Source organism: Natrix helvetica, assembly GCF_964273705.1.
Source record: "Natrix helvetica genome assembly, chromosome: 3".
Taxonomy (NCBI): Eukaryota; Metazoa; Chordata; class Lepidosauria; order Squamata; family Natricidae; genus Natrix; species Natrix helvetica.
In genome coordinates, this window is record NC_138549.1 from 2,918,692 (window position 1) to 2,933,432 (window position 14,741).

General features: G+C 44.4%; 1 protein-coding gene across 2 annotated transcripts in view; it reads left to right on the forward strand.

Annotated features, from left to right (window-relative positions):
• Positions 1-14,741, forward strand: part of VWA8 (von Willebrand factor A domain containing 8) — a 90,062-nt gene that overhangs the window by 60,770 nt on the left and 14,551 nt on the right. The window contains exons 30-37 of one of the 2 annotated variants that reach the window (XM_081947896.1): positions 1,458-1,574; positions 3,055-3,119; positions 3,218-3,343; positions 5,179-5,288; positions 7,517-7,671; positions 7,985-8,186; positions 10,857-10,938; positions 12,928-13,132. In XM_081947896.1, the coding sequence (XP_081804022.1) occupies positions 1,458-1,574; positions 3,055-3,119; positions 3,218-3,343; positions 5,179-5,288; positions 7,517-7,671; positions 7,985-8,186; positions 10,857-10,938; positions 12,928-13,132 (1,062 nt within the window). Of the gene's footprint in view, positions 1-1,457; positions 1,575-3,051; positions 3,120-3,217; positions 3,344-5,178; positions 5,289-7,516; positions 7,672-7,984; positions 8,187-10,856; positions 10,939-12,927; positions 13,133-14,741 lie in introns of both variants that reach the window. The other variant, XM_081947895.1, reaches the window with a different exon arrangement.

Genomic DNA, 14,741 nt, shown 5'->3' on the forward strand with positions numbered 1-14,741 from the left:
TTCAGAACTTCTCATCCCTAATTCTCCTTCTCCTCCTCCTTCTTTTTCTTCTCCTTCTCCTCCTCCTCCTTCTCCTATCCTCCTCCTCCTCCTTCTCTTTCTTCTTCTTCTGCTTCTTCTCCGCCTTTCCTCCTCCTCCTCCTCCCCTCCTCTTTCTCTTCTTTTTCTTCTTCTCCTTCTTCTCTTTCTCCTCCTCCTCCTCCTTTCCTCTTCTTCCTCCTCCTCCTCCTCCCTTTTTCAGATACATAGATGAAATTAAGAGTGTACAGTGCAATCTTGCCCTATTCAAACCGAGTAAAAAAGGAATGAAGCATTTTTATTTAATATGATGTGTGTGCAGAAAGTCGGAGGTATGAGCTTCCTAATTCTTAAAAAAACCCTAGAAAACGAATTTGGGGCTGGGGAGAGGGAATGACTAGAATTCATCCTTCAGGATCACTGGGGAGAGGAATACAACAGATGGAAGGACAGGGAAGCCAAATAACCCCTGAGCAGTAAATACAACGACATCTGGAGCTTCGAAGATGCTTTGGAAGCGATGCTGGTTTGCTTTTTTTCCCCTGTATTTATTTATGTTTTAGTTGTTTGCAGCTCACCTTTACGATTTTTACAAGATACCAAACATATCCAGCACACCTTCCTCCTCTTTCTTTTTCCCCAGGTGGGTTGGGCTGAGAGAGAGAGGCTGGCCCAATGTCACTCAGCTGGCTTTCATGCCTAAGGTGGGACTAGAACTCCCAGTGTCCTAGTGATTGACCCAAGCTCACATGGCTAAGGTAGAACTAGAACTCCCAGTCTCCTAGTGATTGGCCCAAGCTCACATGGCTAAGGTGGAACTAGAACTCCCAGTCTCCTAGTGATTGGCCCAAGCTCACATGGCTAAGGTGGAACTAGAACTCCCAGTGTCCTAGTGATTGGCCCAAGCTCACCTGGCTAAGGCGGGACTAGAACTCCCAGTCTCCTAGTGATTGGCCCAAGCTCACCTGGCTAAGGCGGGACTAGAACTCCCAGTCTCCTAGTGATTGGCCCAAAGATACCCAGCTGGCTTTTATGACTAAGGTGGTTCTAAAACTTCCAGTCTCCTGGCAAAGTCACCCAGCTAGCTTTCATGGCTAAAGCAGGACTAGAACTCACGGTCTCTCGCTTTCTAGCCTGCTGCCTTAACCACTAGCTGAAACTGCCTCTCTCAACTTTGTTCCACCTGTTGTAGACTTAAGAGTCTAATCCTTTACACATCCCCAACTTAAAAACGGTGAAAAATTGAAATTCAACAATGCACCCCAAAGGGCATTCAGGAACACATCTGGATCCAGCCCGTTGCCCACCATTTATGATTTGTGGCTCCCCCCAGGAATGTGGGGAGGGTCCCCGAAACGTGTCGTTCAGGACACATATACGTTTGCAACTCTTCCAAAGTATGTAGAATTACCCTCTTTGTATTTATCTTTTTCTGATAGAATCACATCATTTTATTGCTGGACACAAACACGGGGGCCGTAAGTCGCCTCACCCTGTTACCAGATATGCCGGCTTCGCGGAAAGGAACATCGTGGTGGGGAGGAAATCCAGAGGAGGTAAGACATCTCAATAGCCTATTTATCCTGCAAGAATGCAGGTAGTTCTCGACTTACTGCTATTCATTTACAACAGCACTGAAAAAAAGCAAATTAGGCTTATTTTTCACACTTACGACCGTTGCAGCGTCCTCACAGTCACGTGACCAAATTTCAGAGGCTTGTCAACTGGCATGTACTTACAACAGTTGCAGTGTCCTGGGGTCACATGGCCTTGTTTTGCGACCTTCCCACCAACAAAGCCAATGGGGAAGCCAGATTCACTTAGCGACCGGGTAACTAACTTAACAACGGCAGTGATTCAATTAACCACAGTGGCCAGAAAGGGTCGTAAAATAGGACTTCCTCATTGACTTTGCTGGTCAGCAGGTTGCCAGAGGGGACCATGTGACCTCGGGACACTGCAACCTTCATAAGTACATGCCAGTTGACAAGCCTCTGAATTTTAATCACGTGACCACGGGGATGCTGCCACGGTTGTTAAGTGTGAAAAACAAGTCCTAAGTCACTTCAAACCATTGTAACTTTGAACCGTCACTAAATGAACTATTGTAAGTGTAAATGATCACAAGAACCCTGGACGCTACCTGTACTATAAGTCCCTTTTGTTCTGACCCCGCCTTAGCAGAAGCAAGAAGCAGACTCCTTGTCACGAAAAATCCCTCATTATTGATCTCCTGTGAATTAATGGCATTCACCCACCGAAAAGTCCAAGCGAGGATCCTGCATGGAGTTAACTGCAGTACAGACCTTATCAGTTCCTTGCGATAATTGCAAGGCCGGTTGTGGCACAAAACGCAAGGAGCAAAATCTTCAGAAATACGAACTGTTGTCTCCTACGACCACCACTCCCCTTTCCTTTTATTTATTCCCTCAGCCAGGGAGGGGCCATTCAGTGTCCACATGTGCCTTGCTTCCCGAGTCAACTCCTTGTCCTCCATTGTTCTCCTCTCCTAACAGCTCTGCGCATCTGGAACAGGCCCCAGCTGTTCTTCCTCCTCACTCATATCAGCCTCCAAAGGCAGCTCCTCTCTGGTGGCTGGGAAATGCCCAACGGCCCTGGATCTATCTCTGCGTCTGACGCAGAGCAGAGTCTTCCCCGGACCCCAGGTTCTTCCCCAAGCTCCTCACCGTCCTAGTCGGCCGCCAGCTCCACTGGCAGCTGGTGGGCCACAACACCTTTTCTGGTCATGTTGTAATTTTGAATTGTCACTAAACGAACCGTTGTAAGTCGAGAACTACCTGCATTCTACCTGGCACAGAGAATAGGAATCGGTGTGAGCATTTCTGGGATTGGACCCGGGTATATTTTTTCCCCTCCGCGTTAGATCCGTTAAGAACCTTTTCCCATCGCTTGCCGATTCTCAATTTGTAACCAAGCGTTTTGGTGGATTTTGACCCCAAAATTGTACACTGTTATTTTGTCTTTTCCTCCTCCACCTGCCCACCTGCCCACCCCCACCCCCCACCCCGAAAGAAGACGAGTCACAAAATGTGCAGAGAATTCGCAGATAAGAATTGGCTGGTGTTCTACAAAGAGGGAGGGTAAGAATAAATTCCTTTTTTTGCTGCTGCTTCTTCTTTGCTTACAGAATTTAGCCAGAGGTTCTCCTGAGCCTAATTTTTAACATTTCATCTTTCAGGAACTACCTGACCGTTATGGATGTCCTGGAGGGCAATGCCCACACCATCTCCCTGCCCATCAGCCTCAAGTCTGTCTTTTTAGTGGCCGAAGACCGGTGGCTTTTGGTGGAAAATAAAACCAACCAGTAGGAACAACCTTCTCATACCTCATCTTACTTCATCTACAGATCCTTCTTTCTCCACCTTGGCCCCTTGAAGAGATCCTACTATGCCATTACGAATAAATAGTTGCGCAATCTCTTCTTAAAAACCTCTGTTGTTGGGGCATTCACAACTTCTGGAGGCAACTTCTGTTCCACTGATTAATTATTCCAACTGTCAGGAAATTTCTCCTCAGTTCTAAGTTGCTTCTCTCCTTGATTAGTTTCCACCCATTGCTTCCTGTTCTACCCTCAGGTGCCTTGGAGAATAGCTTGACTCCCTCTTCTTTGGGGCAGCCCCTTAGACCTTTGTTCTGCAATTATTCAGTTCAGCTGTTGTAGAATTAATTATTAAAAACTGCAATAATTGAGGTCTGAGCTTGATGGTTTTCTTGCAGATATTTCCTTGCTAAACTACTGTCAGTAACACCCTCAGTGAGCATTGATGATGTTACCTAGTTGGGCCATGAAATGAATGAAGCACCAAGGACCTCACAGTCTTCCTCCTCCTCTTCCTCTTCCTCCTCTTCTCTGCAAACCCCACAAAGACCTGTGGATTTCAACATCCCAAACAGTGGTGGGATTCAATTTGTTTTTACTTAACGGTTTTGTGGGCGTGGCTTGGGGGGAGTCATGTGACTGGGCATGGCCAACAACGTCACTTACGACCATGCCCATTCAGTCACATGACCACACACATACACACATCAAACCACGCCCAGAGAACCTGGTAGGGGGGGAAAATTGAATTTCTACCTATTTTCTGACCTGCCCTGGGCTCATTTGTCAAAGGCCTCCTCCTCCTGCATGCCGCCCGATCTCCCTTCACCAGTCCCATTCTCCCTTCGGCAGTCCCGTTTCCGCTCCTTCGGGGGCCCCGGCCCTAGTCCCGCTTCCTCCCCCACGACCGCCTCTTTCTTTGCTTCCCGGCAGCGATGGCTGGCTAGAGGCCACCGAAAACTACCGGAGGTCTCGAATGACCAAAAAAGCTGCCATTGCCGCCCTCTTCTTCGCACTGGTCGCATACGCGCATCCCATTACCTGAGTTATATTTGGGATAGAAAGGTGATGGCAGTTGGGCTGCATTAAAGGGTTTCATTGTCTGCAGTTTTTATTGATTTATTTTTGTAATGTTGTGAGCTGCCCACAAGTACCACAGCCCAAGACAGCTTAGGAATCTTTTAAATTAAATCGATGGATGAGAAAGGAAAAGAGCATGGAATTATCCCACAACGAGTTTTCTTAGTTCCTATGACTATACCATAAACTAGACATATCCTATATCCTGGGTATGTCTAGTTGAATGAAAAGAAGGACCAGGGGAGACATGATAACAGCCTTCCAGTATCTCAGGGGCTGTCCCAAAGAAGAAGGTGTCAAGCTATTCTCCAAGGCACCTGAGGGCGGAACAAGAAGCAATGGGTGGAAACTAATCAAGGAGAGAAGCAACTTAGAACTGAGGGGAAATTTCCTGACAGTTAGAACAATTAACCAGTAGAACAACTTATCCCCAGAAGTTGTGAATTCTCCAGCACTGGAAGTCTTTTAAGAAGATGTTGGATAGCCATTTGTCTGAAGTGGTGTGGGGTTTCCTGCCTGAGCAGGGGGTTGGACTAGAAGACCCCCAAGGTCCCTTCCATTCTGTTATTGTATTGTATTGTACTCTAACTTGAATTCCCCAATTGAAAAACCGACAGAAGTGGAGAAGGACCATGTCTCCTATTTTAAAGTCCCTGGGAGGGGGGGGGAATATATATTATTAAATTTGGCCCATGTAAACCTGCCATTTAAAAACATTGACAATTCCTTGTGGTTTCCAGGAAGTACCTGCTGACTAAGCCAATACACCTGGCCGTGGAGGAGACCGGGGTGTGCCAATTGCACACTCTGACCGAGGAACCTGGGGAAACTGGATTTGGCGTAACTACAGGTATGGAATTTAAAAACCGAATTGTCAGCGTCTTTGTGGGTTGTTGTTTTTCTTTTTGCTTTGTTTGTATAATTATGGGACTGTGAAGCTTAAGAAGACATCGCTTCAGAGGACAGATTTGCTGAATTCAGTATTTTCACACAGGCCAGTGTTTTTCAACCATGGTGGCTTGAAGATACGTGGACTTCGACTCCCAGAATTCCAGCCCCACTGGGGAATTCTGGGAGTTGGGGTCCATGCACTCTGGCTGGGGAATTCTGGGAGATGGCGTTTCATGCATGCTGCCTGGGGAATTCTGGGAGTTAGAGTTCACAAGGCTTGCTGGTGAATTCTGGGAGTTGGAGTCCACCCACCTTAAACTTGCGAAGGTTGAGAAACATTGACGTAACCCACACCTTGTATTCCCTTGGTGGCAGTTTTACAGTAATTAAAAATAAAAAGAGTCAGATGAATTTGTGAGGAAAAAAAACAACCCAGGATGTAGCAAATTCAAACAACACCTTTCCGATTGCCTGAAAAGGAGACCGGCTGTTATCGCCAGAATAGTTGAACCAAGCAGCAGCCTGTTGCGGGCAAATAGGCTTGTTTTTATATATACATAAAAATATAAAAATATATATTAATTTTGCCAGGAACAACAAAGCCATCCGATCAAACAGGCATTCTCTTTTATTTTTTTAAAGAGAAAAATACTGTCAGGTGCTTTGAAAAGCAAACGGCTGGAACATATCACGCTAATTATAAAAGTCCAGAAAAAGGATATGCATAATGAGAAATATTGTAAATGCACCTCCCTTTTTTGATAGACCGTAGAGAAGCTATTCCTCCTTTTAATTCTATTTTCTCTCGAGCTGAACAAGGCCGACAGACAGACAGACAGACAGACCAGACAGACCAGACAGACAGACAGACAGACAGACAGATAGATGAGGGCCAATTTAAAAAATGAAAGAGCCAAAGCTAATCTCCACTGTAAAAATCTGTTCCCGGAGATGTCGAAATAATCCTGGTTTGTTCCTGGACCATAAATAACCCATCAGGCCACTGTTTGCTTTGATGGATGGTCTCCATAAAGATATATGGAAAGTCCTTGATTTACGACCTTACAAGGCACTGAAAGAAGTGACTTGCAATCGTTTTTCACACTACCGTTGTGGCATCCCTGTGTTGTGTCCTGTCAGCAGAGCTGGGAGCAGATTCGGACATTGAGGAGGTTGGGGAGGGACATGAACCCATCCTGGAGTCTGGAGAAGACTCAGACAAGGGCTCCGCATCAGAGGCAGAGAGGGGGCCAGGGCCCTCCGATAGTTATCAGCTGCCTTCGGAGTTGGATATCAGTGGGGCAGAAGAACAGCTGGAGCCTGTTCCCAGTGTGCGCATGCACAGAGCTGCCAAGAGAAGGGAACAGCTAAGGAACAAGGGCCCACTCAGGAGCAAAGGCGCAGGTGGAGAGTGAATGGCCCCTCCCAGAGGGAATAAAGAGGAGCGAAAGGGGAGTGGAGTTTGCAGGAGGCCATTAGTTCACTTAATTAGTGTGAAAATCTGTTCGTGACCTCAGGGACTCCTTGCCAAGGGTTTTCTTGTACAGCATTGTGTTTGGAAGATATCGGCCTGGCAGCTCTCCAAGCCTGATAAGGTCTGTGGTTGTTAATTCACCCTTGGGCTCAGTTGCGGTCGTAAGTTGAGGCCTGCCTGTATGTTGTGCTTATTTGCTCTAAGTCGATAGAGATTCTCAAGTCTTGGTTGTCCCCAAGGTGCTTTTTCAAGGGGCAACTGGACTTTCTGGTTTTTCTTTGAAGAGGTTTTGCTGCTCCTCCCAGAAGCTTCTTCCGTTCTTCTTCAGAATTGAAGAGGCTACTAGGATCAGAAGCAAAACATTTTCATAGGAATGTCCATGAAGATTCTTAGTCCTCCAGGTCATGGTTGTCCCAAAAGTGCTTTTTCAGGAAGCAACTGGGCTTTCTTGATTTTTCTTTGAAGAGGTTTCGCTTCTCATCCCAGAAGCTTCCTCAGTTCTTCTTCAGGATTGAAGAAGGTGCTTGGATGAGAAGCAAAACATTTTCAAAGGAAAGTCCATAAGAGATTCTTAAGTCAACCAGGTCCTGGTTGTCCCAAAGGTGCTTTTTCAAGAGGCAAATGGACTTTCTGGTTTTTCCTTGAAGACGTTTTCGTTCTCATCCAAGAACTTTCTTCAGCTCTGACTTCATTTGCTCTGCTTTTCTGCCCAGGAGTGGACACCTACGTGCCTCAGGCTGCGTCTCGGGATCCACTGTCTTCCGAGAACTTAAGCCGAGCCGTTGAGCAGAAAATCAGCGCCCCCAACCGAATGTTCTCCGGCCGGGAAGATTATGCAACAGTGGTGGTCGGATTCCCAGATCTCATGGTAGGATTTTTTTTTTTAAGGGTTTTCTTGAGTGGGGTTTTTGACACCTCGGGATCCTTGATTGTGGGCTCACCGAGCCTTCCCCAAAACTGGCAGCTTTTACGTATTTTGAATGCCAACATGGTACCTGTTCTGGGTGCGCCCTTTTCTTTAGGCAGATTGTGAAATCTGGAGCAGCTGTGGTGTCTTTCATCCCTTCGCCACCTAGATAGCTTCCATCTTTCTAGAATCCAAAGTGGTTTTTTTTTCCAATTAAGTTTTCATTATCTTTGAATGGGTCACTTAACCCCAATGTTCACGTCGTGTGTCACAGTCTCCCAACGAAGTCTTCAGCTGCAAGAGAGGCTCCCAACTGAACAGCCGACAATTTTCACTCTCCGATCCACTTTATTACGGGAAGACCGGCGAAAGGGGCACGGCAAAGCACACTAATTGTGTCACTCTGGTTGCGGCTAACCAAGTGGTGAGGCTCTTAGCCCCCGGAGATGTGCCTCTGAAGGAGCTCTATCCTAAAGGTAACACAACTTCTTCTTTTTTTTATATATATCCTGCCTTCCTCACATCCCATGAGCACCTGAGGGTAGAACAAGAAGCAATGGGTGGAAACTAATCAAAGAGAGAAGCAACTTAGAACTGAGGAGGAATTTCCTGACAGTTAGAACAATTAATCAGTGGAACAGAAGTTGACTCCAGAAGTTGTGAATGCCCCAACACTGGAAGTCTTTAAGAAGATGTTGCATAGCCATTTGTCTGAAATGGTGTAGGGTTTCCTGCCTAAGCACGGGGTTGGACTAAAAGACCTTCAGGGTCCCTTCCAACTCTTATTCTGTATATGAATAATGGTTGCAGGAACTGGGTATGTCTAGTTTAATGAAAAGAAGGACCAGGGGAGACATGATAGCAGTCTTCCAATATCTCAGGGGTTGCCACAAAGAAGAGGGAGTCAAGCTATTCTCCAAGGCACCTGAGGGCAGAACAAGAAGCAATGGGTGGAAACTAATCAAGGAGAGAAGCAACTTAGAACTGAGGAGAAACTTCCTGACAGGGAGAACAATTAATCAGTGGAACAGAAGTTGCCTCCAGAAGTTGTGAATGCCCCAACACTGGAAGTCTTTAAGAAGATGTTGGATAGCCATTTGTCTGAAGTGGTGTAGGGTCTCCTGCTTGAGCAGGGGGTTGGACTAGAAGACCTCCAAAGTCCCTTCCAACTCTGCTATTCTATTCTATTCATCCAAATGGTAATAATAACATGATCTGTTCCTCAAGCTTTTTCCACACCATATGCAGGTACTCCTGGACTTATGACCGTTCTTTTAGTGACCGTTAGACACTGAAAAAAAGAGGCTCATCACCGTTTTTCACACTTATGACCATTCCGGCAGCCCCCTGGTCACATGATCAGAATTCAGACGCTTGGCAACCGACTCGTATTTATGACGGTGGCAGTGTCTCCCAGGGTCACGTGATTCTCTTTTGTGACCATATCCATTGCACCTATGAAGTAAAATATATATATATAATGAACAGGTTAAACAGCGGCAAAATGTTTATTGATGCCATATTCTATATTCACAACTATTTATTTGTCTAAATACCGGTGCACTTTAGTATTTGAAGCACAGGTCTGTTAACCCCGATACTGAAACCATGAGTCATTTGCCTTTCGCAGTTTCCATTTCAGAGTCGTGAAGGATTAGAGGCTCCGTGGTAGCGAAGGGAAAAAATAGCCGATGTTCAGAACCATTGAAAGACAATGTGCTTTTTCTAATCTCCTCCTCTGCAGAAGAGCTGGACTGAAAGTGGAAAACAGATCCCTGAACTCCTTTATCTCCAACGTGTCTCTCGGCCTCTTCCTTTTGTTTTCCACCGCTGTTAAAAACGTTCATTAGATAAGAGAGATCCTTGGTGCTCTCTGAGCTGGGTGGTTTCCTTGCAGACGTTTCGTGACCTGACTAGGGAACATCATCAGTGATGGAAGGTTGTGGGGTTCGCGGAGAAGGAGAAAGGAGGAAAGAGGAGAAGGAGGAGGAGGAAGAGGAAGTGGAAGAAGAACAGAAAGACTGTGGGGTCCTGGCTGCTCTCTGAGCTTGCTTGTTTTCTTGCAGACGTTTCATGACCCAACTAGGTAACATAATCAGTGCTAGAAGGAAGTGGGGTTTGCGGACAGAAAGAAAGAAGAGGAGGAGGAGGAAGACGAAGAGGAGGAGGAGGAAGAGGAAGAAGAAGATTGTTGGGTCCTTGGTGCTCTCTGACCTTGCTTCTTTTCTTGCTGGCGTTTCGTGACCCAACTAGGTAGCATGATCAGTGCTAGTAAGGAGTGTTGCTTGCTTTCAGTTTATATTCTGGTGACTTGCCTCTGTGTGTGTGTGTGTGTGTGTGTGTGTGTGTGTGTGTGTGTGTGTTAGGGATTCTTTGGTTGGGCTGTTTACTGATGGCTCTTTGACAGTTTCTTGATATGGTTTGCTTGATTGTTGGTCTGAAGTTGACCTTGGAGTCCATCTGTGCTGATCTGAGTGCCGATTCCTGATTATTATAGATGATTATAGATTAACACCAACCACCAAGCCCAACCAAAGAATATCTAAGACCGCCCTCGCCCACACAGACAGGCAAGTCACCAGAGTATAAAGCTCACAGCAAACTGCACTCCTTAGTACCGGTACAACTGATGATGTTACCTAGTTGGCTCATGAAACGTCTGTAAGAAAACAAGCAAGCTCAGACACCACCAAGGACCCCATAGTCCTCCTCTTCCTCCTCCCTGTAAACCCCACTCCCTTCCAACACTGATGATGTTACCTAGTTGGGTAATGAAACATCTGCAAGAAAACCACCAAGCTCAGAGAGCACCAAGGGCCCCTCATTTCAACCCTGAGATAGAAATATTCTCTTTTATTGGGTTCATTAAATATGATTTCGAGCCAGCTCTCGCGAGGAGTTGTTTAAGAGGACCGCTGTTGAGAGTTGATTAACTTTTATTCGTGTTTATTTCCATCTCAGCTTTCAAACCAATAAATACCTGCCTTATCTCCTGAAGTTCTATAGCTTACTGCAGGAGTCATTTTGAGTTATTCCTATCATTTCCAGTACCTCACTGATGAAATTTATTTAGACCATAGCGATGTGATTTATCAGGGGTAAATTCATTAGGATTATAAAATCTCTCCAAACCTTTCTGTCTGCAGATGTTACGCCTCCCCAAACAGCTGGATACTTGGAAATTACCGATCTTACGACAAAGAAGCTTAAATACATACCTATCCCCAGGTAATTGTACTTCCTCATGTAGAAGGCCTCGTATCCATGGTAACGGTGTCAGGATCTGCAGGGGAAAACCCTCATTGTTTTTGATATCTGTGGAGATTCTTGGTCCTCCAGGTTGTCCCAAAGGTTCTTTTTTTCCAAGATGCAACTGGACTTTCTTGTTTTTTCTTTGAAGATGTTTCGCTTTCTCATCCAAGAAGCTTCTTCAGTTTTTCTTCTTCAGAACTGGGGAAGCTACTTGGATGAGAAGCAACACATCTTCAAAGGAAAGTCCATGGAGGTTCTCCGTCATCCAGGTTGTCCCAAAGGTGATTTCTCAGGAAGCAACTGGACTTTCTTGTTTTTATGTGAAGACGTTTCGCTTCTCATCCAAGAAGCTTCTTCAGCTCTGACTGGATGGTGGGGAATGGAAGGATTGATATTCCTTGCAGACAGCTGGTCATTTGAAAGACAAAGGCCACTCTTTTGAAGACAGCCAAGTCGACATTTTGGACAGAGAGGACTGCTATTGTTGTTTTTATTTCATTCAAGGTTTTTTATTTTTTAATACAAATTATACATATTATAGGAACAAAGAGTTGTTTCTTTTACATTCTCTCAATTACATCGTCCATTTTACATCATAGTTTCATTTTCACTTTCAGCCAAATTATTCTCTTCCATTATTTTCTATCTTTGTAGTTATTTTTTCCTAATACATAAACAATATCGTCAATTGCATGGTTTCACCAAATTTTCCTTTCTTATTTTCTCCATTGGTATATTTTGCTATAAACAGCATGCATTCTCTAACTTAATTTGAACATAGAGAGCATTTCTTTCAAAATGTTTCTACAATTAACAATATTCTGTAATTTCTTTATTTCTTAATTAGTTACATCACCATAACCATCTTACTACTATTCTCTTTAGCCTACTAATGTAACTCTTTTTCCCTTTCTTCCTTTTTTAACCATTTTCTCTTGGGCTCTCAAAAATTGCAGTTTTAATTCTTTTCCTTCTCCTCCCCCTTTCCCCTAACTTCTTTTGATTTTTCCTATTTTTGTGATTATTGTATCTTTTCTACAGAGTATTTACTTTTATTTTTCTAGTAACTTTCCCCAGGGTTTTTCCCTGTTCTACTGCTGGTTTGAAAGAGGGATCAAAGAGTCCATCTATGTCAAAATTGAACATCCCTCTCCCAACGGGGGGGGGGGGGGGGACGGAGGGGATGGACACACACACACCACACCATCCAACTCCTGTCCACAACACAAGTCCTTTCAGCAGTTCCAAGAAGGCTCCACACCCATTTGCACTATTCAGATGACTCTTCAGGACATAGGTAAATCTCCAAATGGCTTCAGCGACTCTCAGAGAGAGTACTAATAACCAGATGACTGCAAGGAGTATAAATCTTTCCATTCCCCATTCTTCAGTCAGAACTGAAGAAGCTTCTCAGATGGGAGGTGATGTCAAGACCTTCAAGTCATCTTTTCCTTTTTAGGTTTCAGCTCTGCCACACTTTCTACTGTGGGTAAATGGGAGGGTGGGTGGGTTATACGGAGCTGGGTGACGTGTAGCCATAACAACGTTCTTCTTAGAAAGTCAAGGTCATCTTTGTCTCTGCACCTGGAAGGAACCAGATGGGAGGAATCTGTCTTCGTGGCAGTGAGAGATTGGACCATGTAATGGACTTGTGGGTGTTGGGGCAGGATCTTGAACTTTCAACTGGGTGGGGAAAACCTGGAAGCTTTCAGATTCGGCTTTTCCCAAATGTGCCAACATGAACCTTTCTAATAAAGTGGAACTTTGAGGAAACACAAGCCTGGGAGTTTTATTTCATTGGGGGTGTTTTTTGGAACCGGGACAAACGAAACGTCTTCAAAGAAAAAACCAGTTGCCTCCTTGGGGCGGGGGGGGGGGAGCACCTTTGGGAGACTGCTTTTGAAAGTAAAAACAAAATAAACCCAGAAGGTTTTTATTCATACGGGAGCTGCTTTTGGTTTTCAGATCCAGCAATCTCTCTCCGTACACATCCTGGCTAGCGGCGATTTCCGACACGGACGCGTTGTTGGCTTCCCTGGGGAAGAACGGAGTGGTGACTGTTGACATGGGGGGGAACGTCCGGCTGTGGGAAACCAGTCTGGAAAGCTTGGGAAAATCCCTGCAGGAATGGAGGACCATGATTGGCCAAGAAGACGGCAGACCTGTGCAGGTGAGAGGAAGGATATTTTGAATAGAGATCATCCTGGACTTTACGACTGCTTATTTCAGGGGTGTCCAAACTTGGGAACTTTAAGACTTGTGGACTTCAACTCCCAGAATTCCCTGGCCAGCTGGCTGGGGGATTCTGGGAGTTGAAGTCCACGGGACTTAATGTCACCAAGGTTGAGAAACACTGCGTTATGTCGATGTGACCTCTCATGCTGCGGCTTTGGGAATCTCCTAGGTTGTGAGAAAAAACAAAAAACCAAAAATTTCTGGTCATCTCTCGTATTATTATTATTATTTGTATCCTGCCTTTGTTAATTTTATTTTTATTATTTTTTTATAAATAACTCAAGTTGGTCCGTTCCATCCTTCATTTTCTTGGTCATCGAGAAACATTAGCGCCATCTGCTGGTCAAAAAGTAGTACCTTAGAAACTTAGCAGCGTGAATGTTGGCCCTCCATTGCGGCCGTTAAGCAGAGGACTACCTGAAAATAAAATTGGACAGTTAAAAATAATAAACCAATAAGATGAAAAAGAGAAAAGACGCAAGCAAGCCATTCAAAGGACAGATTTGATGGACTGCTGGGTGTCAGGGTACCAAATAGCATCCAAAAGTAAATCAGAGTCCAAGGCAAAATTCCAATTTATGGGAAAAGCCGAATCTGAAAGCTTCCCGGTTTTCACCACCCAGTTGAAAGTTCAAGATCTTGCCCCCACACCCACAAGTCCATCACTTGGTCCGATCTCTCACTGCCATGCTGGCAGTTCCATCCATTCAGTTCCGGTCAGGTGCAGAGATGCAGAGACAAAGGATGACCTTGGCTTTCTAGAAAGAATTTTGTTATGGCTGCATATCATCTAACTCCGTACAATCCCCCCTCCCATTTTCCCACAATAGAAAAAGCATAGTAGAATAATAGAAAGTTTGGCAGGCCAAAGATCCAAAGGAAAAGATGGCTGCAGGCCTGACATTTGGATTTCTTCCACCATCTTCTTTTTTTAATTTTAATTTAATTTAATTAGCACTTCTAGACCGCCCCCTCTCCCAAAAGGGACTCGGGGCGGTGTACAGTCCATATCAAAACATCATACATAATAACAATTAAAAATTATTAAATGGATAAATACATAAATACATTCATCATCCTCAACAATAACCAACATGAATGATTAAGAAAATATTAGAATGTGCAGAAATGAATAGATTAACACTTGCAATTAAAGAAAAGGAAGAACCTGACTATTACAGTACATGGGAATTATTTTATCCATGGTTAGAGAATAAATATGAAAATTAGAAATGAGAGCGGAGTGAAATAGGGAAATTGTATTACTCAAGTAAAGTAAGTTAAGAAGGGGGTTGTCATAATAGAATGATACACATTAGTATTAACTTAAGAGTAGATAAAATAATGAATATGGCTTAATTGTTATTGCATAAAATATTTGTGCCCAGATGACACACTGTTTAATGAAAGATGGTATGTTTGTATTAAAATAAAATATTAAAACAAACAAACAACCCCGTGAGGTAAGAGAGTTGGACTGAGAGTGAGGGATTATTTTCTGTTTATTCCTTCATCGGATCAATAAGTTCTTTTAGGCCAAGGAA